The sequence below is a fragment of the Heliangelus exortis genome, chromosome 19 (genome assembly GCF_036169615.1).
Source record: "Heliangelus exortis chromosome 19, bHelExo1.hap1, whole genome shotgun sequence".
Classification (NCBI taxonomy): domain Eukaryota; kingdom Metazoa; phylum Chordata; class Aves; order Apodiformes; family Trochilidae; genus Heliangelus; species Heliangelus exortis.
This window is the reverse complement of record NC_092440.1, coordinates 4,895,094-4,922,954: the sequence shown is the minus strand read 5'-3', so window position 1 is coordinate 4,922,954 and position 27,861 is coordinate 4,895,094. Positions and strand designations below refer to the sequence as shown.

At 40.0% G+C, this 27,861-nt stretch overlaps 1 protein-coding gene across 1 annotated transcript in view; it reads left to right on the top strand.

The window, feature by feature from the left end:
- CABIN1 (calcineurin binding protein 1) overlaps positions 1-27,861 on the top strand; it is a 105,003-nt gene that overhangs the window by 39,789 nt on the left and 37,353 nt on the right. Inside the window, exons 28-29 of the mRNA XM_071763301.1 lie at positions 813-1,150; positions 6,766-6,879. Of these exons, the coding sequence (XP_071619402.1) occupies positions 813-1,150; positions 6,766-6,879 (452 nt within the window). The remainder of the gene's footprint in view (positions 1-812; positions 1,151-6,765; positions 6,880-27,861) is intronic.

The following is a 27,861-nucleotide window of genomic DNA, read 5'->3' as shown; positions in this document are numbered from 1 at the left end:
AGCTTCACACTTGAAGGTGAAGTATGCTTCAGTTTATCTCTTGCCTGCTGAAAGGAAAAGTGTAATGTAAGAGGCCCTTTGTCCTAGCAAAGAGAAGAGACAGTGAACTTCCATAACTGAAAATCAAAGTTAAATTAGTCTGCATGTAGCATGCATGTTTTCAGCAACAATGACCAGCTAATGGGAAACATGGAAGCTTGTATGGTCACAGATTTGGCATCCTTCAAGAAAAGGTGAACTGTGAGTTCTGAGAACTGAACTATGGGTTACTGAGTTAATAGCAAAAAAGTTTGGATGGAACTATAGGCCCCACATTATTCAGAAAGCCAGGGTAGCTGCTGCTGATAATTCTGTCCAAGTCTGAGTTATATTCTGGAATTGTGTTCTTCTAGATAGATTTTTAAGAATAATACATTTGACTTGGCAAGATGGATTTAATTTTTTGTTCTTTCTCTCTTTCTTTGCAGTAGAATTATACTGAATCTACACTTTCATGTTGTCATGCCCCCCTTGTCCCCCATCTTCCAGCAGCATATAATCCTGCATTGTGTAAGGTGTGCTGAATTCTTACTACTGCTCAGGGAAAAAACAGAAGGGAGAGATTGATGTGTGGCTCTGTTTGTTAGTGAGCTGGAGATTACTTACACTTTAAACACCAGGCATAGTCATAATTTGTCAGGAAACACCCAGTCATTCTGTCTGTGCTTTCATGAAGGACTGCCATTTGTTGTATTTAATTTTTGTGGCTTTGTAAAGTTCATTTGCTATTTTGCAATTTTCCTTGTCACTTTAGTCTTCTCTTCATGTTCCAGTTGCAGGAAAGTCAGAGGAGCTGCTGGAAAGCTCAGAATCTTGCCATCCTGCTGAGCCTGCTGGCCAGAAAATTCCGGTGGATCCTCAGTCTGCTTCTGGCAATCCCATCAAAGCTGCAATCCTCCCACTCTCACAGTGGGACTGCAAAAAGAGAGCTGAACCTTGTGGAGATGCATCTGAATTTCCTCATGGGCTCCCAACAGACCTGGAGGAGCAGAGGAAGTTCCTGACAGAGCAGTGCATCACCTCCTTCTGTTTGTGTCTCAGCCGCTTCCCCCAGCACTACAAGAGCCTCTACAGGCTGGCGTACCTGTACACATACAGCAAGACACACAAGGTGAGCAGAGCACTGGTACTAGAGCTGACTGCCTGTGTTTGCTGCCCAGCATTGTCATTCATACTAATTCCAAACTCTCCATGTTAAAATACAGCAGATGTTTGATGCAATTTGGATTGGAACTGTGCTTTGGGATGTCTTCGGCTCCTGGATTGTCTGATTTGTGTGTTGAGGCCAGTTTCTTGTTTTTTATTATGGAGCTAATTTTTTTTGCATTTGGCAGAGAATTACCTTTTAAATATGTCACATAAATTAAGATGTTCTTGTAAAATGAGAGAAATTATCTATTTCAGTGAATAAGTGGACTGAAGAGTGACTTGGAAGCAGCAGTTCATCAGTATTGGTGTAAACATGTTGTGACACAGACTTTTTGGGTATCATGTGCCCTTGTAGAATAAAAGTTTTCCTGCTGTGAGAGCACAGGGGTCATCTTGAGTATGACAAATTATTTGCTGGTTAGAAATCACTGAGTGAAAATCAGAGATCCTACTGCTTACAAGGTGGTAATTTTGGATTAAACAGGAATAGCAATGTCTTGGTGACTGTGATGGTATCAGTTCCTGTTTGAGCTGAGGGCAAAATAACTTGCTTTCTCCAGCATTACCCTTGCATATTCTTCATAACAAAATTAATCTGAAACGCCTTCTGCTATGAATTATCCTTGGTTTTGTTTTAATATTGTAATTATTTTACCTCTGCATACTTCTGTTGTTTTAATAGTTTGTCTTTTGGCAGTCTGTTAGTAAAACGTGCATCAAAAGTAGGTTGAATTTATTTCACTAGTTGTCATAATCAAGATTGAAACTCACAGGTTTTATGTTTGGAAGCCTTGTGTTATGTCACACACTGCACTGCATGGTTTCCTGAATTCTCTTCCCCACCAGTTCCAAAGCTTGTGTGGATAATAGGGAAGGGAAGGCAGTGGAAAAAATCACACCCTTGCCTCAAACACATCAACAGTACTGCTCTGAACTGAGCTGCACCATGGCTTGCTGATCCACTGAAAGGTGATGAATGTTCCATTTGGCTCCACAGTGATTATCCAGAAAAATATTACCATTTTTTAAAAGATAGCTTGTTTTGAAAACATTTGTATGCTGTTTGTACGTGACAGTTGTTAATTTATCCATGCAGCTAATCATTAATAGGAGCCATAGATTCCTGCAATCTGTCATTACTATTGCTGACAAATGATCTTGTATCAACATTCAGCAGAAAAAGCTGCCTGTTTTCAATTATTGGTTCAAATAGTATGTCTTTGCCTGAGGAACTACTTGCAAAGTATTTTCTTCTATTTTCTTCTTCCTGATGAAGCTTCCTCTGTTGCATTTTTGTATCTTTTTCCCTACATAAATATTAGCTTAGTGATTTGTAATGTTTTCCTATATGAAATACACAGTTGTTGTCTAAATGTATTTCCTCTTGGACCCCAAAACACTTGATCCCTACCTGTTTGAGCCTAGTGGTTACCAGCTTGGTTTCAACTGGCACTGTTGGGTTTTGCTGTCCAATTTTATTAGTTCTCTGCATAACAAACTAATACCTAACACTGCAAAAAGAAAAACTTTCTGCTCATATATGTCTACTACATACTTCCATGAGCTTCTCATTTTCTCTTTGACTGATTCAGGTTCTTTTGTAGAGCAATGTCAAATGTCTGTGTTTTAATGGTGCACTAATATGTCTTTAGTGGGAGTTACACTCCTCAACACACTTAAAAACACGTAGTGCATCAATGCATTTTTAGCAGTAACTGCAGTAAGAAGTATGCTTAAATATACTGGTAGTAAGCCTGACTTTTAAAAATCAGATTAATTACATCAGACTGAGTTGCTGTGAGGGCAGAGGGGGGTTACTGGTAAATTTTAGAAGGCTGAAATTAATTTTTAAATGCATGTTACCATCTTGGAAAATTCAGCATTTAAGTACCAGTGCCAGGAATTTGTATGAAGAATTTAGACTGATGGCCAAAATTCATGGTTGGCTGGGAAAGGAGAAGGTTGGCAGGTCTCCATAGTCCAGAGAAAAACAGGTTTTCCATATGCAATCTGTTTTCTTCCATTTTACAGTATTACTGGTTTTGCTGTTGTGAGATTAGTAAAAATAATTCTTGGGTGCTTTTCTTAACCTTCTTTTTGAACTCTTTCAGCATTTTGTTTGGCTACATGTTTTGGTTTTGTTTGGTTTTTTGGTGTATTTTTCCCTACAAAATGTTACTTACTATTTGGAGGTTCTCTCTTTTTTGTTCCGGTATCAGAGCAAATTTGTACATTTGCAAACAGCTAGTTTTTGTTATTGGAATAAATGTACAAAAAATGATGAAATTTCTTAAGTTATTTCATTGCCAGTTTGGGCTGTAGGTTTAGTTTCCACTTCACCTTGTCTCTGTCTTGAAGTGAAGTCTTCATCCTTTGTGATTTTTACCTCCAAAATGCATGTTGGCACAGTTTGGAAGACAGGACTTGGCAGTAGTGTAGTGTAACTACAAAGTTTTGTGAAAAGTATTTGCCTTATGGTTCTTAAGAAATCAGTATGTAGCTCTGAATCTCTGCATCTAGCAGATTGTCAGGAAATAAAAATATTTATGTACATGCTTTTTTAATCTAAAAAAATAATTGTTAAAACCTGGAAGATTCTGTTCACAGGTATTGTTTATGTAACAGAGGGGGTTTTAAGCTTCTGTTTTCTATTATGTCCATTTACTAACAGTCCTAATGAGGAAATAATGTCAGGTATCACAGTGTCAGTAAGGTGACAGTGTAGTCAAACTAGGTCTAATACATGCATATAAAATTTGCAAGAATATATATATGTAAGGTTTTTATATGCTTAGAGACAGACATAATCTCAAAACATAATGCATGTAAGCATTTCTAGTAGTAACATTATAATAACAGTTAATTCAACAGGCTGCCCTTCAAGGTAAATAGTCTTTATTTTTCTTTTATTTGATACAGTAGGACTAGGGTTTTTTGAGATCAAGCCTTCTAACAGACTATAAAAGAAAATAAAGGATAGCATTAAGGTGGAGTAGGATGTTTTGTACACCTTGTAGCAACACTCCATGGACTTTCCACGTTAGATACAGGTGGTTTCTGACACCATTGAATTAAGTGGTATCCATCTCAAGTGACTCAGTTTTCCACTTTTCTGTAAGATATTTTTGTTTTCCACTTTAACAATGGTGGTAAACTTTTTTGCAAGTGATTGTACCCTGTCAGTCATCTTGTCTTTGAATCTTGGGGTGATAAAGATGTGGGAGGCAACAGCTGAACTGGAAAGAGTACTTCATAATTGCCCTGAGTCAGACAGCTAAATCCAGCATTTCAGACTGGTAAGCAGTATGCCAAGATGAATAAATACTTTTTGCTATGTCCTGGATCCCTTCACCCACTCCTAATAACTTCATCATCTAAAAACTAAGCAGAGCAGACTCTGTGAAATCTAATGAGTTGAGACCTGCTCAGGCATATTTACTGATCATGCTGATTTAAGGAGAAGGGTAGTGGAAAATCTGTGACTACATATTTTATTCCTATTAGTTTTGATTGTGTGAAGTTACCGTGTAATTGCCCCATTTGTCTGAACGATCTTTTTTCCTCCTACCTAGGTTACTGTCATCATCATGTTCAATAAAATCCTATGAATTATATGTACCAAATTCATGCCTGTGGATGGGCAGTATAATGTGCACAGCAAATCACCAGAGTGATATCTTAACATTTTTATCATAAAACTTAAATTCATAAATACATCCATAACTAAAATATCTTTAGACTGGAAATTTATTAAGCTTTTTGGTGGTAGCATTCTTAAGAGTTTTGTTTTCCTTTAATTTTTATGTGATAGTTTTAGCTGCAAGATTCAGGTTGCCACACATCAGGAAATTAGTTTCTTTGTTTTCACACTTTGATTTACTTACATTTCTGATTACAGTGATTGGCATAAAACAAAGTATTTATGTGTCTGGATGTTGGACATTATGATGGCCTTACTTTTGCTGGATTCAGATCTTATTCAAAACAGGGTGACTTTTCATAAAGACCAGATTTTTGTAGGCTCTTTCTTGTGTTGTATTTTCTTCTGTATGTATGTCAAAGTGTTTTCCAGGCTTAGGTTAACAGGATTACAGAAATACATATTACAAACGCAGTACCTTAGCAAAAAGTTAAGTTGATGTACATTGCCTTCTTCAATATTAATTAAATTTGACACGCAGTGATTATAAGTAAATTTACTGGTAAATTTACTGGTTCCCATGACTAGCCAGAAAGTACCTTGCAGTATTTATGAGTGAGCATTTATTTGCTCCATACCAAAAGATAGCTGCTGAATTCCCTCAGCTGTCTTACACAATAATAATGAATGTCCTGTGTAAATACCCATATCAGCTCTCTGAATGAAGGATTTTTGACATCTGTAAATATCTGGTTAGTATTTCCAGTGTTCAGCTCTTGCACATGAATCTGTAATCAGCATTCTGCTAGAGGGGATGCTCCAATTCTGGTAAGACATTGGAGATTTCTGCATGATTACTGTCATCAGGACAAAAGCATTTAGATTGAGCAGGGCTTTTACTATCTCACCAGTCTTGTAGAGAAAATAATCTGTTAAACAGGATAGTAACCTTGCTAATAATGTACCTCCCCTCCCAAAAAGAAAAAAGATTTTACAACTGAAATGCACTTCTTGGATGGACACAATCAAATTTATGATTTGCTGGCATGTATTTCCAGCCCACAGAACACAAATCAGAATTCAACATTCCCATTTGTCTTTGTGAACCAAACATCTTCCTCTTTCTTTTTTCTGCTCTTGTTTCTAAAAAACCAGTCTAATGCAAGTGAAGTGCTACTTTCTAATACTGAAATAAAAAATCAGTAAAGCACATCTTCCATCAGTGAAACCTTACAATTAATAATTGCCCCATCTGTTAGTGATGTTTTGCCTGGAGCCAACAGCTGTCCCAAGCTCTGTTACACAAGAGATGTTCCCGCACTGAACTCTTAAGAGGGGAAGCGCTTCTATGAATTTTTGATCGCTGTCTGCCATTTAGTCTCCTACCAATAGTTTCTTGTTCACTCCCTGAGTGCTATTAAGCATATTTGATGACAGGCGTGGAATTTTCCTGAGGGGTAGTGGCTGGGTAGCAGCGTTAAGGGACCGAATTCCCCACCCCGCTGCAGGTGAGGCCCCGAGGCCGCCGCCTCGGGCCCGGGCGGGTGTGAGGGGAGCTGAGGGGCGGGAAAATGGCGGGGCCGAGAGACGGGGAGGGACTGCAGGCCAGGGGGGCCGTGAGGGGCCGGGTGTGTGTAGGAGATACAAGTGATAGATGGAAGCGAGGTCTTTATGAAATGAAGTCAGGTTAAAGAAAATAATAAAAAAAGGACCTCTATGGGACTGGATTCAGCAGCTGTAGGGTACTGACTGGCCTGCTGGGGCTGATCAGCCTGGGTGCTTTCTCTGAGGGTACAAATCCTGTCAGAGCAGCTATGTGGAAACTGAGAAATGACAATACAGGTTAATCAATAAAAGTAAGTAACCGCTTTCTATTTCTGCTTGTGGAGACATTTCCACCCCTTGCCTGCAACTCACTTGCCCTGTTTCATCCACAGAACCTGCAGTGGGCCCGTGACGTGCTGCTGGGCAGCGGGGTCCCCTGGCAGCAGCTGAAGCACATGCCTGCACAGGGCCTCTTCTGTGAGAGGAACAAGACGAATTTTTTCAATGTAAGTTTATACAGCTGATAAACACCCCCTTACTTTCTCAGACACCATCTTAACACCTGTTTCTCATTTGGAACATTTGTAAAGGGAGGGATGGGAGTGTGAAATTCAGCAAAGGTGCATTCAACAAGTCACATGAGTGGCTAAAAGAAAGGCAGATCTGTGTTATAGAGGTATTTACTGGAATGTGCCTTTCTTCAAGGGAACCATGTCATTTTTTATGAGCTTGAAAATATGGGTGGGGGAGCACCAGCATTTGTCAGTTATCCATCATTTACCATATACTTGTTGGTCAAGCACCCTATAATAGTTCTGATTCTGATTTATTATAATTACCCCCTTTTTTTACTGTTTCTCTATTAGACTGGCACTTTTCATGACAAAAAAGTAGTGCTAGTTGCTCTGGGAAATCTCTGGAGTTGGAAGCACCTTTCTTGTATTCAGCTTTTGTAGTGTGATTCAACAGAAAGAGTATTTCCATGTTCCAGTGTCATTATGTGTATGATATCCTCTGTCTCGACCACAGGCATGTCTGTGCCTCTCAGTGACATCAGACACAGAATACTTCTGAAACGTACTTGAGCATTTATTTGTGTGTCAAATTCCCTGCTGTAACTGCAACTTCACGTGTTGCTGTTGTCTTTGTATCTATGGCTTTTCTGTAGTATGTTCTAGGTTTTTGTGTTTTCTGCTGCTTTGTGACAAAATTCTGCAGCAGTTTTTTTGGTTTGCAGTGGGTGGCAGAACCTGGAGATGTTCTTTTTTCCTTTCTGGACCATGTATCTGTTACAGTTGTCTGATTGCAGTGATGATTTTATCTCTGTTTTCCCATCCAGTGCTTTAATGTGCAGAATGCTTTAATATTTTAATTGTTGTGAAATGTATTTCCATTTTATATTTGTTTACAGCTATTTTAATCTTTGCTGTATGTTTCCTTAATAAGCACTTTTGTGCAAGTTTCTGTTAAATATAAGGTAAGTGCTCTTCTGTAGATAATCCCTCATCTGGGTTGTACAACCAAGGCATACTGACAGTAGTTCAAAATTTTATCATGGATCAGTTTGGAAAAAGAGTTTTTGTCATTCTGTCTTTCTGGTTAGAAGTGTGATTAACAAATACTGTCAGCCTGATAGGATATAGACCAAAGAGTTGTGAGCTGATTGATGACTACATTGCTTTGTTCTGATTATTGATAATTTCTGATATTAGTATTTTTATACTCTGAAGGTTGAAAAGGGCTAATATAGGTGCTAGACAGCTGTATAATAATTCTATTTTGTATATCAACAAAAACTTAATTCCCATAATTTAATAATATTAATTTTCTTTAATAAGAAATCAAATAGACTTTGGAATAAATACAAGTTTCAACAAAAGGTATATGCTAGTTTGGTGCAATGTATTGGCAGTTCTGTTAGAGAGATGTGTGAAAATTATGTTCTCAGCTTGAACTTGCAGCCAACAATCTAAAGCAATGTTAGTCTTGGGTCATCCATGTACACTGCTGCCTCCAGGCTTGAGGAATTTAAGTTTGGGACTCAGCTCCAGGGTGTCTCAGCTACAGTGATAGTAGCACATGGAGTGTGCTCACAGAGTAGAACAACTTGTTGAGGCCTTTGTGAATCAGCAATAACTTCTTGACTTATTCCTGCACACATGTAGGTTGTCTTGTTGTTAACAGGAACACTGTATATTATGAGTTTAGCATGATAAAATATTTTGGTGGTCTCATTTTCAAAATCCTCTCAAGTAGCACACTGGAACATGTGGCAGTAAATCCAGTACAGATGACACACACATAGCACAGTGAGAAAATCCAGAGCTGAGAAAGAAATGGCTGCAAGTGCCCATGAAAAAAAGCTGTTAGTGTCATTTGACATTCCAGAATTGGACAAACCTAAATCTGTGAGCGACTTGGAAAAAAAAAAAAAATCTCTCAACACTGTGTTGACCTTGTCTGGGTTAAACCTCAGCTAATTGGTTCTCCTGTGAAGGTGCTAGCTAGGGAGTGGGTAAGCAAATGTACTGTACCATCTGGGTCAGTGCTCAGAATACAGACTTGTGTGTCATCCATTGCATACAGATGGTGTTGCAGCACATTGTCCCAGCTACTGTCTTCACATACAGAGTTGGGTGATAAAACAGAAATTATAGAACTCTACAGAAGTAATAGTTGCATCTGATCTTGGAAATTAAACAGCCAGTCTTAAGATCTTCTAGGCTTATTAATGTCCTCCAGGGTTATTTTCAATAAAAACACTTTGCTTAAAGTGTTTATTCGCTTCCATGTAATATATTTGCATTTCTTTTGGAGAACTCTTTGGCCTTCATGGTACAAAAGAGTTACATGAATAAGTGGCCTTCTGTAGATGCTTTGCTATTGAAATGCCTTTTTACTTCTGGAGCAAGTAGCACTAGTGTTTTTAGTCCTTTTTACAGAATATTCAGGGTTGTTGAAATTATAGCTGACTCAGTTGTACAAGTACAGACAGTAAGCAAGAGAGAAAGCCAGCAGCTCAAAGACAAGTAGGGACTGTGCCAGCCTGCTCCTCCCAGACATTTTATAAATCATGTATACTCCTAGTAGAATTATTTATGAAATGTTTATGACAGCACTGTATGAAAAGAAATAAACCTGAGTAAGGCTGTCTCCTGTTAAATTTTTCTGTAGAACTGTTGGCCTGTGTCAATGTGTCACAGTCTGTTGTCTGATTTGTTAGCTGTCATTCAGTTGTGACTGAAATCTCTGAATTAATTTTTTACTGTCTTCAGAATGAGCAAAAAAGGCATGTCCACTTGGCTTTGCTTTCTTCTCATTTGACATACTAGAATAATGCCAGGATGCACAGAATTCTCTTTTTTTCAGTTCTAAGAAAAAAAATGCTTACTGCATTATTTATTTCCTTGCAGAAAGGAATGGCCCTGATTTTTAGGCTCAGAGGTTTTTGCACTTTCATGACTGTGCAAGTGCCTGCAAGCATTGTGTGACTGGTTATTGCAGTTAGACTTAACAGGACATTTAGCTATAGTGGTTTTAGTGGTCCCATAAATGAGTTCCAAGTCTTTTCTGCCTGGCCAGTTACTCATTTCTTCATAACCTGCATGTACAGGTACACTCTAGCATTTCTCCTGGATCTGTGTGTGTATGTGGAAATAGACAAGAGGCTTTTTTAAAAGGGGGCTCCAGGATGGTTTCTATAGTAACTAAATTCTAAATTAATTCACTGAGAGAAAAAAAAATAATCCCAAAACATTGCTTTATATATAGCAGGGTGTTTTTTTAATATATTCAAATTTCACACCACTGTTAATAAAACAAAGTTAAGCTTTGTGCCCAGATGATGGGTATTCATCAGTCTGTGGGCGGGTTGTGAAAGCAGCATTTTGGTGGTGGAGCTCAGAGTATCAGTTTTAAACTCCATATGGTTTAATATACAGTATTTGTAGTTTTCTGGCACATCTTCTGTGGTAACAATAATCTGTTGTAATAAAGATCTTAATGTCCATCTTTGGTAACTGTTCCCCACATATGAAAGCTGTGCATGCACAGAATATAGTGTAATGCAGACATTCATGTGCATCAAGTCTTGCTGCAAAATCTTATGGGTAATTGTTCTATTTTTAATTCCAAAAGAAGCTCAGTATGTTTATTCTCTGCTGTATCCCTGAAGCTCTTCATTCTGTGGTTTGAGTAAGCAGGGTCAAATTAAGGTAGCAGTGTCCACTGAGAGCCAGAAGCTGAGAGGTAGCAGTGCTTTCACTTTAATTTGCCATTGTCCATACTGTGTGTGACTGAGCACTGGCAGGAGGCTGCTGCTGTGCAGAGCTGCAATTTCTGGACACTGTGCAGTTGAAGAATAAAGTCTAAGTTTATTGCTACAAACTTGTAGAGGCAGTTACTATAGCATGGTGATAATCAGAGGGTGCTTTCTCTGCTACCTGTAGCAGGTTCTTTCCCTAGCTGTGGTTTAGGTTGAGGGTTTGGTCTGTCTTACCAAAGGGAAGTCCATTCTGAAAATGCGAGGAAGGTGCAAGAGCTGACTCTGGTTTGGGATCCTGTACAGCCAGAACCATGCAGGTGAATTTGAGATGTAGGAAAGGAGGGTGTTACGAAATCCCTGGATTTCATAATCTATGGAGGTGAAGATCGATGGGACTGTCGGGGGGAAAAAAGGCAACATGCCTGAGTTTTCCTGGAAGCTGGGTGGTTATATCAGGGAAGTTTCTTTATATGCCTCGATTGTTTTTATGCCTTTCCTTCAGGATACATTAGTGGTCACTGTCAGCAATATGGCACTGAGTATATGGCATTGTCTTTTCATGTGATACAGCCTTCTTTTGGTTTTCTCACAGCTCTTGAGGTATAACCTCAGCATTGATGATTCCTGTGACCTGAATTAAAATGAGACAGTCATTACATAATTTAATCTTTCTATTAGAGATAACTGTCTATGTATCATCTAAGGGAAGAGGGGTAATCCATTAGTGTGATCTTAACCTATTCTACATATTTGTTCTGTCCAGCCTGAGGTTGCTACTAATGTTGACCTGAAGAACCTCAAATACCACACAGGGCCAAGGTCAGTTCTTCAAAGCTGATAGTGGCAACTTGACTGAAGCCTCAGGTTCACTGTTTCTTATCATGTACTTGAAAAGCCTGAGGCAACAGGAGACTGAAATCACTTTCCTAGAACTTTTACTTTTCTGCTTTCCTTCTTGTCTTTGGTTGATATTAGAACTGGGTTACTCCTGCTTGTGGTTGGTGTGTGTCTTTTCAGTTGGCAGCTGTGCTTCCATATCCTAGACATCTGCTATTTGGAACCATGAATCTTCTGAGAAAAATAGTGCCATTTGAATCAGATTAGGGGAAAATGGAAAGAACTTGAAGAAACTTATGGTGCATTAATGCAAATTGAGATTGTCCCAGTGTGGTGAGAATTTGAGTTTGACCATGGGAGCTCTAAGAGAATTAATGGTTATGTTTTGGCTTGATCACAACTGTATGTAAATTTTTGAAAAAATGTTGGTATGTTTAGTGCTTCTGACACTTGATGTGAAAATGCATGTGAGAGGATGCTAACTAATGTTAAAAAAGAAAAACCAACCACAAATGACATCCCAGAAATCACAAGGGTTTAGCTGTCCAATTTTGCTCTTCTTCATTCAGAGCGTTTTGGATGCAATTTTTATTCTACCACTAGGGAACAGAAACCATAAAGGAATCAAGGTGGTCTTAGATTTCATTTAAAAAAAACCAACAGCAACCTTTTTTGATTCCAACATCTAGATAACAATTGAATCAAGTTATTAGACTGAATACAATTTAATAGGTGGCATATAAAAAGATGAGTGAGCTTTCTGCCTTGTGACAGTGCCGTTCACTAAATGCAGATTCTTACTGCCAGCTCCCTACTGACTGTGAAGTATTCAGAGGTTAGGTAAAAGATGTCTCCCAGCTACCCATTTTCTTCTTGTGCTAGGAAGAGCAAGCTACTTTATGAAATGATTTGACAATTTTGAAAGTAGAGCTGCAGTGGTGGTGTGCTGTTAGGAGGCACTATGCTGCAGGGTGCTTGTGTGAGCTGAGGCTGTGTGGGTCAGCCAGTACCTTTCCCTAAGAAAAGAGAACAGAGACCTTGGGTACTGCATGAGGGGTAAGTTAGAGCTCACATGCAGCCTGCTTGGCTTGCTTCCTCCATAATTTTAACATTTCAGCACTTTTCCTGTGTTCCTGAATAATGTTGTTATAAGGCTATTGTTCTTCATCTCTGTGAGGAAACCATATCTGGTGTGGTGAAGAGATACTTGTGTGGAAAGCTGTTGAGGAATAAATAAAATACCCCCCAGGACTCCCTTCTGAGCCAAGTGATTGTATAATCCTATGCCTTAATTTTTAAATGCAGTCAGCTGCATAAATGGTAGTTATTTGTGTTTACAGTATAAGAGTTGGAAGATTGAAGAGTGAAACCACATCGGTGTCTTCTCATCCTTTGTTTCTTTTAATTACTTCTTCTTTGGTTGTTCTTGATTTTCCCTTCTCTGTATCTTCTGTGGAGCAATACCACATCACAGGCATGGTGTTCCCAGCACCCATCACTGACTCTCCATTGGGCCACAGGATACAGGAACTTGTACTGAAGGAATCATTGCCTGCAGATTCAGGAAGGCATCTTTTTTTCAGGAAAGGCTCATTTTTGCATCAAGTTGGGAAACTTTTTTTTATGAATGCTATATAATTTTTGATAAGTCGGGTGATTAAAATGCATCGTGAGGCAATAGCCTAGCCCTTCTCTCAAACCATGACTGAATGTTAATTTTATGAAGATGAATGTATGGAAGAGTATTAGTGTTTTCTCCGATTTATTTCAATTTACTGGTATTAATGTCTGTTTTTGAAACACACATTTTTTATGTCAAAAAAGGTAGCTTTTTGAGAATCCACGTATCTTCCCCTTCCTCTTTGGGAAAGTGAAGTGGAAACTTGTGATACTTGTTGCCCCTACAATGAGACTTAAAATTTCATTACTTTTTTCTGACTTTACCTGTGATAATTATTCTTTTGCTTATAGCAAGCTATTTTCCTACTTCTCTCTTTTTTTTTTTTTTTCACTTGTGAAGTTAATGTAATTCTAGTAATACATCTCCTGCCCAGATTTTCTAGCATTTTAATTGGATGAATGCTTTTAGTAGGCATAGAGAACTTTGTTCTCTCATTCTTTCTCACTTGCTCTTGTGTATGCTTGCTCTCCTGTGCAATCCTAATACCAACTCTGAAAATAAAGATAAGCAAGGAGTTAACAGTGCAAGTGAAACTTTCATAGTGATTGGATTAAGACCAGGAACCTACTAAGCAATGAAGCTTTAGTTTCCTATAAAAAGCTAGATAACTTTTTCAACCTCTGCCCAGCATGTTATTTACAGTTCTTCTCTCCATCCCCTTGGAAAAACAGAAGTCATCAGTGAAAAATGTCTGTTGTTCACAGAGTTTTCTGTCTCAGTATATACACACTGTTCTTTCTGACTAACTTTGCAGGCTTCCAAGACCCAGCTAGTAAAGATGCCAGTAAATCTGAATCCCTGGAGATACAAGCATGGGGTTTCAAACTATAGTTTGTGCCAGCAGATATTAAACAGCTATTTTTTTCCATTCTGTTTCCCTAGGAAAAGTTTTTTCTTTTGTTGAGTACATGAATTTCTAGACAAAGGTAAGCTAGGGCACAAATAACTGCAATAAATGAAGATATGGCTTTCTAGAAGAGAGATTGTTGTGGAGGTTGTGTAGTGTGTTAGAAGACATAAAGCAGTTTTAAAGCTGGATTTTAGAAGTTTATCAGTGACTGTTTCACCCACTTTCATCTATTTGAAAGATGCAAGCTTTTGGGAAAATTGTGTGTTGAGTGTTCTGCTGCAAACAAGTAATGAATAAGTCCAGAATTTGAATTTTTTCATCTGCCAGCTATGTGTCTGATAGGAATATGAGAGCCACCTTCAGACACTTAATGGAGTGAGTTTTAAACTTAGGTTAAGTTCTTCCCTTTACAAAAAAATCTAAATGGGATTTTTAAAAAACAAAAAATATTGTAAAATATAGTAGAAGAGCAGAGCTTTAAAGATGATGATCCATGAAAGCTCTCTAAAATACCTATTTTTATATTATATGTCTGCTGTCCAGTTATCAGTAGTTTTTGCAGCTTCTTACTATGAGTTATTTATTGTAGTTTTATCATAGAAATAAATGACAAGAACAGTTACATCATTGTAGACTGCTGCATAAACAAAACAAAGCAAACAAGCCCAGAGAAGAGTGAATTTGAAATCTTTAGAATATAGGCTGTGACTGGAGCTTTGGCATAACTCCTTTTAAATTCAGTGTGTACAGTTCACATGATTTCACACAATTCTGTGAAGTATTGAACAGGCAACCAGTGTGTCTGTGTCTGAACTCAAACCTCATTGTCTTTAAATAACCTCTCCTTTTGTTCTAGAACTGATAGCAATATTCTGAGAAACGTAAAATTTAATGGATAAAAGCCAGAATCATGACATAGAGCAGTTTCCAACACTTCTTTCTTGGGTGAAACTATGTGTGATATAGCTGACATGAAGGATGTTTTCTCTTCATGAGCTGTTTCTGCCAGTTGTATGTTAAGGCAGTTTCCTCTTCTATACATTTTGTAGACATTAATAATTCAGATATTTCCAGGACTGCTTTTGATGTAGGTGTCAGCCAGTATCTTGATTTTTCTCAGTACAGCACTTGTCTGTTCTATATTCCAAGTTTGACAGATTTTTTTTTTCATTCCTGTACTCTGTCTTTGTAAAAATTCTAGTGATACTGCAATGGTTAAAGGAAGCAAATGGCAGTAGTGAATAAAAAAAGAGCTACCATCAGATGAACAGCTCATATTTTTTCATACTACCTTTCTGAAACCCTGTGACAATTTCATTCTGCACCTGTGATGGTTTCTATTTACCTGGCATTATGGTGATTTATTGTAACTTTCACCCATAAACAAAGAAGAGTATTAACAGTGAAATTAACTTCAGTGTATCAAAGCAAAGTATTTAATCAGAAATACGGCTGGAGTTATAGTTCCCAGCAGAAAGATCTAAGTATTTTTCCTGGACATACATTGCCTTAGTGTAAAAATGAAAGGAGAAGAATGTGGGATGAGAGCAGTGTGATACAAGGCTGTGTGTACAGCTGTGGAAGTAGAAAGCATTTATAGAGAAATACTTTAGATGTAATGGCTATGGCAGGATGTAATTGGCCAAGTTCAAAAAGGTTAAGATGGAGAAGATGACAGATGATGATAGGTAAGAACATGCTGTGTTGTTATGCCATAGTGTATGGTGAACAGTTTGCTAGCTGATTGTGTGGAGCTATTGAAGCAGAAGTTCTCAGAGTACTCCATCTTTGGCAAAATTCCTCAAGTTAGAGGAGTAAAAATGTTGAATATTGTGTAGTGTATTATTGTTCCAGGCAGTCTGGCTTCTGTGGAGGAGGTAGGATTTCCTGGTGTGATATGAACACTTTTGGAATTTGCATTATACCTACTACATGAAACAGCAAGGGTTGACCACTTGAATATGGTGACTTTCTCAGTCTCTTGAAAGGAATTAAAATAAAATATGATCAAGTGGGACTGAAAGTAATGAAATGTGTCACTATTCTAGCTTGCTCCTTGGAACACTCAAATGTATTACTGTGATCCAAAAGGGTAAGTTCCTAGTGAGAAATGGCTTACTTCCAGGAGCTTTGTGACCTTTGTTCATTTTAGTTGCCTACACTTCCTCTCCATCAGTTTACTCACCTCCTGTTAATAAACTGTTTCACTAATTTGGCTTTTATGAAGTTGTTTGATTTTTCTATAGGTTAGAGGAAGCAAAAGCAGAAAAAACACATTTCACTTCAAGCACTTCCCTAGCACTTAGTCAGAATGAATTATGAATCTTGCTGCCTGTTTGGTTTGCTGACACAGAATAAAAGTCAAAATTGAAAACTCCTACCAGGTCATTTTCTCTTTAAATCTTTATCACCTCAGAGGTGCTCCCTGTGTGTATCTTCAAAGTGTATCAGCACTGACACTATGATTGCCTACTTAAAGACTGGAACTAGTGTGAGTCACTAATACAATGGCACTTTCTTAAGTATTCAGATGTTTGAGATAATTGAATGAGCTTGATGTAACAACTAAACCAATTTCTTTTTATACATACTTAGTTTGCTCTTTCTTCAAGTGTATTGTTAGTTTATTCAAATATCTTCTAGAAGTGTGAAAGCTAATAAGTCTGAAATAATCCTAAGTCTAGTTGCAGCTATTTGCAGTCACAAAGAAAAGACAGGAAATTAGCTTCAAGATGCATTTGTGGTACTTCACTGATGAGGGTCCGTGTAGTGAGTGTGTTCCAACTGGAAGAAGTCTAATATGGGTCTTGATCAGGAAATGTGCTTGGATTCTTGGCATTGCTGAGTTGCTTTTCAGAATTTCAGTGAAGAAATTTCCAAAGAGCAGTCCTGACTGCATTGGAGGCCATAGGTATTTGAATGAGAAATTTTGGGAAGTCAGTTCCTATGCTGAAATTCAGAAATATCAACTATCACATTATGGTACAACTGTGATTTCAGCTTGTGCCCTGGCTCACAGGCACTTAGGAAGCAAAAAGACTTGAACTAGGGAAAAAAGGAGGAGTGAGACAGAAAGACAGGACTTGATTGCCTTACACATTTCATGCCCAGAGTGTTCTCAGCCTGGGATTTAAAAAAAATTGATTGCTGTAACCCTGCTGACAGTGTGTGGGAGAAAAGGAGACAATAATTTTAAGCAGAAGGGTGGGTTTCTCCTTTGTAAATTCCTAATCAGTCATTATTGCTCTCTTTCTGAAATCTTTGTTGCAAATTATAGACAGCATATTCTGGGCACAGCGTTACTGTGACAATGTAGGCAGGTAAACTATTCACATGTGGGCCTATTTTCTGGGTTACTTTGTCACTGTCTCTTCAATATGTTACTTTTCTCCCATCAAATTCTGACAAGCCTCTGCTTGCTTTTTGTGAATAATTGAGCCAGAATAAAATTTCCTGCCTCTCTGTGTTCTCAAATCAATAAGGTAAAGCAAAGCAAAGTGTCTTTCTTCCTGAAGACTTCTGTCTGAGAGCTCTCTCCAGTGGCAGACTGTAGCTGACAAAATGAAAGGCCCACCAGGAGATGAGTCTGAATCTGAAGTCTCTTAAGGATGTGGGCAGCAAGGTGAAGACAGGAATATGATATACCTCAGGCCTGTGTTGCAAATCTTCTTTCAGTTTCTTATTCCTGTTGCTACCTCTTGAAGAATTCCTCTCCTATTTTTCCATGTGCACTTACTCTGTATTCTTCCATTTGCCCTTTTAAGAGCAGCAGTTTAAATGTAATGTGTGGACAGATAATTAGAGATTATTTTCTAGACAAAGACAGCATGTGGTCCATATGAAACTGGCAAAACAGTTTTATCCATAGAAATTCCTGTTTTTAAGAGGAGTAGGTTTGTCAGGTAAATCATATAGACTTGGCTAACATTCTTTTACAATCAACGTTGTGGTTTTGAAGCAAAATAGTAATTACCAAAAGGACTGAGTTAACCTTATGCATGGAATATTGAAAATCTTTTTGTTACCTACTGACCATTGTGTGGGTTTAACTTCAGTGCAGGTGTGTTGGGTTTGGTTCTAGCAGCCAGTTCTGCTGCTCAGCATTAGAGGTCTCCTAGAGACCTCTCTAATTCTCCCAAAGAGTGGAGTCAGATAGAAACTTGCCACTTTTTAATGGTCTGGATTAGTGCTTTCTCTCCTCCTTTCCAATCATAACCAGCTAGAAGACAAGTATGGGACATGGCTGTTGAGAATTAAGAGTTGTAACAAGGGTAATGGTTCATCTTTCTCAGAGATGGTTTGTTGTGCTGAAAGTATTCATTATGAGTACTTATTTTTAAAAAGACAAATGTTAGGTCATCTTGTTGACTCTGGACATGTTTCAAGTTCTCTGTAATCTCTCTGTCAGTCTTTTTCCTATCCATCCTTCCTTGCCAAATGCATAAAGTCTTATTGTTTCGTTTCTGCATCACCAAAGTTTAGCTTAGAAAGCAGTAAATGTTAGCTAGTTTTACAGCCCTCATTTTTCACAATGTCTCCAAGTAATTAAACAATTATGAAAATACTAGATCATCTCTTACCCCTAACCAGCCAGAAGATTTGAATAGAGTGTTCCAAATACCACGCTGTGTAAAAATGCTTAAAAAGGCTTTTGCCCTGACATAATATTACATCTGAACCAAGAACCAGGGTGTGACTGTGCCAGCCATCTTCTGCAGCAGCTGTTTCACCAGGGAGGCAATGGAGTAGAATTGCCTAAGCCAGAGGTGTAGCTTAGAGCTGTACTTGTTAGTTGTGTGCAAATAACTTAAGGTTATTTCTGATGTGAGAGATGAATGTTCATTCCCTTTTAGTGAACACCATGTAGATAGTTTTATCCACTTTTTGTCACAACAGTGCTGGATTTAGGGTGTCTCTGTAATACCCAGAATGTGGAAGTCTTATGATACATTTCTGGTTCCCACAAGTATAGGGGATGTCACTAAAACTTCACTCTACGTGTTTGTTTGGTTGGTTTTTTTTCTTTGGGTAGCTAGATTTCAATTTTCATGCTCAGTGGCACCATGAGTTACAAACACTTGTGCAAATAGTGCAAAATTCATTCTGTTTGCAATGGTTCAGACAATTGAATAATGTGTGCTTTAGGATTCTGCAACCCCAACTTGGGAAAAGTCATGGTGATTAAGAAAAATGCTGATTGAGAGAGAGACCATAAGAAACTTTTGGAACAGGACAGAATCAAAGCTAATCTGTGGTGAAAAACATAACCTTTTAAAACTCTTTTACAAAGACACATTTTTTGCTTAATTCAATTTTGTAATAGACCTTTACCAAACAGTATTTCTGTACAAAAGCAAAAATTAATCAGACATGTTGTAAATACTCTAATTTGATATTTTTAAAATTTGTTTGACTGTAAAGCAGTTTGAAATCTACAAACTAAGTATTATTATAATTCTTATTTAGCTATTATAATTTAAAGGTGTCTGTTCTTGCTGCTTTTTCTGGTGCCATGACTGTTCATTGCAACAGCTAGAAGGCATTAATTAGAAAATTAAATCCTTACACTGCCACATTTAGAAGAACTTTTATATGACATAATTGCCAATGTAGTGAACACCCAGTCCTTGGGCTATTAACTGTAAGCATTTTACAATGAATTTAATTCTAGGTAAAACAACTACTTAATTTGCATAAATGAATATACGTAGGGGAAAACTGCAGTGCAGTAGAGGAGACAGAAGCTCTGCTGTAAACAGTGACTAAATGAGGAGATGAAAAAGAGCAGGTCAAAAAGAAGCCTATTTGCATGAGAACATGGAAAGTAAGTATTCATTTCAGTTCACATAAATCTATGTTATGCAGTCAAAAGACTAAAGGTTAATGAATTTCTGAAGCAGTAGTGCCAAAGCTGCATTGTTAATCAGTATGGAATAGGTTATATCAAGGTGTAAGAGGTGATGAAGACAAGGGTTCTTCTAAAGAGTGGTAATGCCCATAGTGAAATCTTAGCTTTGAAAGAAAAAAGCTGGTTCTTACAGTTTAAGTGGAGACAGACACACAGGATATCACTGATTAATGTAATTTTAAAAAATAAAAAGGGTAGCTAAATTACTCTTCAGGTTGCAAATGCGTAGGAAGGGGCAAGGAATAGGGGGTTTTCAGTGTGTGAAGCCCAAAACTGGTGTGGTAGCAAAAAGGGAACATGAAATTATAAAGAAATGTAAAAAGTGGCTTAGATTATGGGAAAGAAAGATAATTTTAGTAATTGAGTTCTGCATAGCGTGTGGGGACTGTTGCAGTTGTAGACCAGGCTATTAAACCTGAGGTGTTTTATTTAAATCAGGGTAGATTTCGAGTACTTCAGAATAATCCTAGTGAACAGGGGAGTAAAAAGGAAACCAAACCCCTGCAATGCTTAGAAGGGCAAGGAGGAAGTCAGAGCTGAAGTGCTTGCAGAAGTGAGAGAAGGAACAAGTAAACATAAAACGTTCAAATGATTGTGATGAAGGTAATCAGTAGTGGCTGGGGAAATAAGGTAAGTTTAGCAGTGCTAAGCTTAGATTGAGACAGTGGTATCAGTTTGTGAGGCAGGATTAGATGGGCTGAGGCTGGCAGTGGACTGACACACGCTTAGGGGAGAGAAGGGTAGACCTTTGTTTTCCCGTTCAGTTAACTGGAGAAAGGAAAAAGGATGTAATGAAAGAGGAGGCAAAGGACTGGTGACAGAAATGTGCCACCAGCACCCCCTGGTATTGCAGGAGCTGGAGATAAGTTAAAAAACCCTAGGGATGGGGGAGGGGACGATCTGGCAGTATAAAATCCAGGAAACGGTGCAAGAGGCTTGTCCTGCCGTTTGGCGAAAGGTGTTTCGGTGGCAGGAAGCTCTCGCTGTGGTGTGTAGCAGGTTGCGGGGGCGAACCCCCGCCTGTGCCGGCTGCGTGCGCCGGAGGCCCCGCGGGCACCGAGCGGCCATGGCGGCGGCTGCGGGCGGGGAAGCGGCCGGGGGCAGGGGGCCGCTGCCTCCCTTCTCCGCTCCGAGCATCCCAGCGGGCTCGGCCGGCTCCGCGCTGTGGGGAGAGCAGGGAACCAGCCACGCGTGAGGAAAACCAGGTCACGAATGGGCCTTCGGTGACTGCGAGGTGAAGGGCGATGAAGCGGCACCAGCGGGGTTAAACTGGGTCAGGGAATATTTTGGGAAGGTTTGGCGGACAGGTGGGAGCAAGGAACTGTTTTTTATTAATGCTTGCAAACGACAGGAGCAGCTGTTTACTCACTTGCCCTAAGTGGGATGGCTCCCAGCCAGGCTCGGCAGTAATTGGGACCAACATCCTATGTCAAACAAGACAGTCCTCCGGCAGGAGAGGGAGCGAGCAGCTCCAGCCCCGCACGCCGCCCCCCCGCGGCAAAGAAAGAGGGGGGAATAATAAATAAATAGCTGCGGCGGCAGGAAATCTAAGGTATGCGGTTCCCAGAGCCCGGGCGAACTCCGGTGCAGGAGGAAGTGCGAGCCGAGCCGAGCCGAGCCGAGCGGGGCCGGTCAGGTGGGGGCGCGGGGGCGGCGCGGAGGGAGCGGGGGCCCGGGCGGGGGCGGGAGCGCTCGGGCTCCGGGGCCGCCGGGGAGCTCCGGCGGAGCCAGCCCGCCGCCTCCTCGGGAATGGTGAGTGCGGGGGGCGGCTCCGCCGCCTCCTCGGGAATGGTGAGGGGGGGGGGAGGCCCCGCCGCATTGGGAAGCGGCCGCCCCACGCGGGGCGGGCGACAGAGGCTGGAGGGAAACTTCCCCCCACGCCCCGCTCCGAGGGGGGCCGGGACCGGCGGGACGGAGGAAAAGGCGCCTCTTGCTCAGCTGAGAAAACATGCCGGGGCCGGTGGCTTCGGCCAGGGCGCTGGGCTGGGGGTGATGCCCCGGGAGGAGGGTGCTGTGGCGAGGGCAGGCGTGGGGCCCTCTCAGTGCTCTGGCGAGGGCAGATGCGGTGTTGCAATAAGTTTGATTTCTCTCTGCCCTCAGAAGCACAAATAGCTGCCGGCTTCCCCCAGTTGCAGGGCGTTTCTCGGTGCGGCGTGCCTGTGCCCCTTCCCGTTTGGCTTGCCCGCGGGTGTTGGAACCTTCCCCGAGCAGCTGGTCCTTCCCGCGGAGAATCCCTTCCGCCGGGCTGGGCGGGCTTCGGGCTCCCGCAGGCTTCACCCACAGCGCCCGGCAGCAGGAGATGTGCTCTGATGACATTAGCCGTCTTGGTTGGGAAATACCTATTTCGTTAGTTCAGTTCGCCTTCGGTTAGAGGCTGTAACAGATCAGCTTTGCTGCGCAGAGGAAAATCCTGAGAGCCATGGGAAACGGAGGAGTCGAGAGAAGTTTGGATGGGGGGACGAAAGGGTGAGGGATTTTTGTTTTCTTCTGCCTGCATTGTTTGGGATTTCTCGGTCTCCTTTCCTCCACCCCCTCTGTGGGATGAATTATTTAGCACCCTCGTGTTCAATTCAGCCCTAGAGCTTGCAAGGGGAAACTTTAATGTCTAGAAGAAAAAAAGAGACAGTAGGTCTGTAAAAATCATGTCTGGCACAGAGCAGCCCAGCTGTGATCTCTGGTGTGCACTCTGCTGTTCAGCCTACGACAGCCAGGCTCACACTGGAGATTCCCCTTCTTGACGGTGACCTAAGGGAAAAGCCTGTTGTTCAGTATCTATTTTGCATGAGCTACTATAGTGTTGCAGTTGCTGCTTCATTCAGCTAAAGAGACAGAAGATAAGAGGATTCTGATTTAATTAGCAGTTTGTTAAAACCAGTCAGCTCTGTCTGGTCATATATTTATAATTTTAGAATGTATGTTTTAATTGCAGTAAATTCTGGTGTTGTGCATAAAGCAAGTGCCACACGCAGTTTGCAGCATTGGCCATGGCAGCTTCGTGTTTCTGGTTTTTTAATTTACTGCAGCATGTGTTTATTTGTGCAACAGCATATTTTTGTGTGTGCTGTGCATGAAGCAGATCTAAGAATTAAAGCGTATACTGGGGAGGTTTTTATTACCCAAGAAGCTGCAGTCTTTTTTACTGAAGCATATTCAGGTTGACATCTTTGAATGCTCAGATATTGTTCTGGGTGTTTTCAGTGATAGGACTTCTGTGTGGTTTTAGCATCTTTATTGAAGCCTGAGATACTCTAAATGCTGAGGCCTTCCACATTTCTCCCCCTCAATAATTACTCTGGTTGTTCTCAAACGAATAATTCCTATATCTCAATATCCCTGAAATCAAACACCAGCAGTGTACCCCGCCTAGCTAACCAAGTCTCTGCCATGCCTTGTGCTAGATTAAGCTATGTAGTATTGCTGCTAGTTGAATATCAAAGATCCCCTGTGTATACTGTGATTTATGTTACTGTAAATAGGGTAATTGAATTATAGCTTCTCTGCAATGTGTTGTTCCTCTGGTGTATCAAAGATCAGTGAACTGTAGTTGGGGTGCTAGGCAGGCTGCTGTCTAAATGTTTACATGAATTAGACATTTTCACTAACTTACAATTTGATAAAGTACTAATTTTGTTTGGTTTTAAACCTTGTGCTGCTGGGGAAGCCGTAGGAATCTCTGAAAGCAGTAGTGCACTAGGTGTTAATACACATCCTCTACATCCTCTCCCACCCCCACAAAAAGAAAAAAGTAAAATACTTGAATAACTGAGTTAATGAAATTCTTTTTAGTTGCATGAATTCCTGTATCAAAGGAGAAAGGATGATTCTGAGGTTAGCTGTGGGGTGTAAAACAGGGAGAGATTTTTTTGCCTTTTATAGCAGTCAGGGCTTGTTCAGGGCCTCCACTTGCTGGACAGAGAAGGGAAGTGTTCCGTGGACGCTGTGATAGTGGGGGGAGAGGAGGTTAATAAGTTGTTTGTCAGCTCCTAATAACTTATTGAAGATTTTAATTGGTGAGGATGAAATGTGCAAACTCATGCAGTGCATTCATTGTTTGAGAGGAGTATGTCTTCTCCAAGGCTTGACTCCTTTTTACCACTGCATATATCTTTCTCTGATTCATAACTGCTAATATGGGGTATTTGTTTCTTGTTATCTGTTTTAAATAAGTTGCTTTGTGCTCTCAACTTCAGCTGACAAATGGTTTGAAATCCAGGATGTGTATTTCTGTCATTCCAAAGAAAATTATGAAGCCCCAGACAGAATTGTGACCTTCAAATATGTAGTAAGTCATGTATTTGCAAGCATATATGTTTAAAGAACTGGCATTAAAGAAAAGGAGTAGGAAACCCTAGTCAGATCTCACAGGATTCTAATTTGATATTAGAAAGGCTTTTCCACTCGCTCCTGCTGTAATTTTACCTCTGTCAGAACAATAGAGGCATTTAAATTTTTCTTTAGTTCATCTCTTTGTTGCTTTTGTCCTTCTCAACGTTGCAAGTATCTCTGTGCTTCCAGACTGTGTGCACATTACAGAATTCCACCCAGTGATGGAACTTTACATTTTTCTTGCTTTCCAAAAGGCTTTTAGAATTTGATGGCTAATAACAGACAGTTAAGTATCATTTTTTGTATTGTTCCTGGTATATATGGCATTTTATATTTTCCTCTGGTTGACAGTACTTGTTTATACTCCTGCTGTTAAAAATATTGTCAGTTCTTTATTACATTCTGATATACAGTTTTTTATTTACAAAAATTAACTACACAGCCTATTCGGGGAAATTTATTAGCTTTTTTGCAGTCAATTTGTTCCTAAAGGAACTGCAAAACCCCTACCTATTTTTACTTTGAAGGCCGTGAGTCTGAAGTCATGTCTGAAGTCAACTCTAATGAAAATTTGATGAAACATGGCCTGTTCCCAACCAGAGGTAGTCGTTAAAACTCTATACTGATGTGTCATCTCCTAATGACTACTTGTCTCTCTTCCTGATCAAGTTGCAGTAGGTACAGTACAAAAAACTCCTTGGTGGTCTTGTGTGGCATCACCTTGACCCTGCTTACCTTCTCATACTTACCAGGTCAGTTGAGGGAAGCTGTGCACAATCGGTGGCTGAGGAAAAATGTACTCTTCTGAAAAGTCCTTTTGTCCATCAACCCAAAGTGAGATGATGTGGCTGCATGACCACTGACAGTGTTCTCTCAGAAATCCATGTGTCTGAATGATGCATTTTAGCAAAAAGCTATTGTAAGGACATTTCTTGGTAATTTTTTATAAAGATGAAATTTTATATCAAGATGAAACTGAGCTGAAGGCTCTAGTAGCTTTGAAGGTTATCACTTCACAGAATTACCTCAGTTGGAAAAGACCTTCAGCATCATAGAGTCCAACCATTACCCTGACACTCACAAGTCCTTAATTAAGCCATATCCCTAAGTAATATGTCTGTACTATTCTTAAATACCTCCTGGGGTGGTGACTCCACCACTGCCCTGGACATCCCTTTCCAGTGCCCGATAACTCTTGCAGTGAGAAAGTTCTTCCTAACCATCCATCCTAAGACTGGATAGAATACATGACTGTATTTTATGAGCAGCCATGTGATACTTCTTTAGAGGGTTTTCTATTCTCAAAAACTTTAATGGAAACCAGTAACAAATGTTCTCTGGACCTTTTGACTTCTGTGATTTAGGTGTTTTTGATCTTTCTTCTTTGTCATTCAAGTCGTTGTTAATGCTGTCCTACTCCTGTGTTATTTTAAGGCAGGAGTGTTGTCAGAATAACATTAGTAATGCAGAGGGCCAGGTTTGATATTTTTGGGTGTTACCCCAAAATTGGGTTAGTGAAGGCAGTAGTTATTAGTTCTGTGCTCTATAGCCATTTCTGATTTTCTTAAAATTAGTCTGACTTGCTCTGCCAAGGGACATCTAATACGAGTTTTTTTCATGTGTCTGCTACTAGCTGATAACTTTGTAACATCTGGGGTAATGGGGACAGTTACTCTACTTAAAAGAGTGTAGGGGGGTCTAGGTGAAAAATCTCACAATTCTGGCGCTTGTCCTTCTCTCTGTTTGGAACCCATGGCTTCTCCCAGTCTTTTTGGTACAGCATCACCTACTTTAGGTGCATGAATGAGTAGTGATAGAGACCAGAACTGCCTGCAGACTTGCCAGTTGGCATTTTTCTCCTCTAAAATTTGTCATCTTTTATGACTTACCTGTCATCCTTTGCATTCAGCAGAGACAGTCGTTTCTAGTGTGTAGCTCATCACATACTAAGGTAGAGTCTGTAAGAGCTCAGGGTGAGCCACATGCCCTCAATGCCTTTTTCTCTCTGTAAAAGCTTTCTAGGTGATATCATTGAATGCATGTGTCGATATTATAGACATGCAGAGTTAGATTAAATGAATCCCACATTGTCAAAAAGTGAGAGTTTGCTAATGCCTGCAGGGGGCTAATGCAGGAGCCTGCCCACTTCCAGGCAGATGGATGGACTGCTCCTAGCTTCTTTCATTAGCTTTGAGTAGTGTTTGCATGTGATGCCAGGCAGTCTGGTTGTAGCAGATACACAGAAAAGATCTAAGCAGAAGAATCCTCTTTGAAAAATGAAAGGCAAAACCAGAACCCTGTCACTCTAGATGTGCCCTGCCAACTGTTTATTTTGATGGTAAAAAAAAAAATTAAAAAATCTTCCTACGTCTAACCACTGAGAATGCCAGAAGAAATGCAGAATACTGGTAAAGAGTTTTCCTATTGAGGGATTTCTGTTCTTTCATTAGGCTTCTGCATCAGGTTATTTGTTTATTAGAATATCTAGAAGAATTCAGTGTTCTTTGGGTTTCTGTGTTTTATGTTCTTCCAGAAGAATAATTCCAGGTTCATTCAGGCAGGGACAGAATATAAACCAAAATGTACCCCCTAAAAAGGTATTGAAGCACCAAAGGCATAATCAGAAGTTCCAACATAGGTGATCAGAATTGTTTCCAAGTCCTTTTATTTTAAGTAGGTAGGAGTGCTTGACTAAATCTTTGGATGACTTCTCTTCTGCACCCCTGTGGCAAACTGGCTTCTCCTTTTTAAACCTTGTATTGGCTGCAAGAGACAGTGAATGAAACCTACTGATGATAATTTAATCCCTTTCCTAGCCAATCCCTTTTTCTCTCTTTCCTAAAATACAGCTGGTAAAAGGGAACAATTTCTGCAGCAAAGACAATAAATGTACATAATTAATTTTCCCAAAAGCGTTCTTATGAATAACTGACCTTCCAGCTTGAGAAGTTGTCCAGATGCCCTAAAGGGGACACTTCTAATGTTGGCAACAGTAGAAAAGAAAACAAACCAGTGTTCCATAGCTTTATCTTCAAATTCACCTTAGCTTTAGCTCTCTGGATTTGCAGAGCAGAGTAATGCAGAGCTAGGCAAGGGGGAATCTAAGGATTGTTTCTTAATCTGGGGAAGGATACCTCACTGGCACAGTTAATGTTAACCTGGAAAAGTGGTATAGGCAGCAGTCATCATCATCCAAGGTATTATGGGTTGTGTTGGCTCCTCCTGTGCTTCCTGGATTTTCAAGTGGGCGATGTCTCCCTGAGGCAGGAAGGGCTCCAGGGGGAAAAACAGCCGTGTTGTTGCTTTCACAGGATTGCACCTTCAAAACAGGCTACAAGAGAGCAGCCTGTGGCTTCTTCTTTTATCTCTTTCTTACTATTGCAGCTATGGAGTAAAATAGATTCTTTATTTTCTTTTTTTATAATCTAGTTTGCCATTTCCCTTTAAAAAGAAACGATGTGAGTTTTTGTTGACATCATTGTGAAATCACATGGTACATGGGAACCATCTGAGTAAAAACTCCTCAAGCCTCCTGACCCAGTGAACAAACCCTCTAGATCCTGCCTGGCAAAGAGCCAAACCCCATGTTTTGCAAAGGCTATCTGTAGACCTCAGTTTCTGT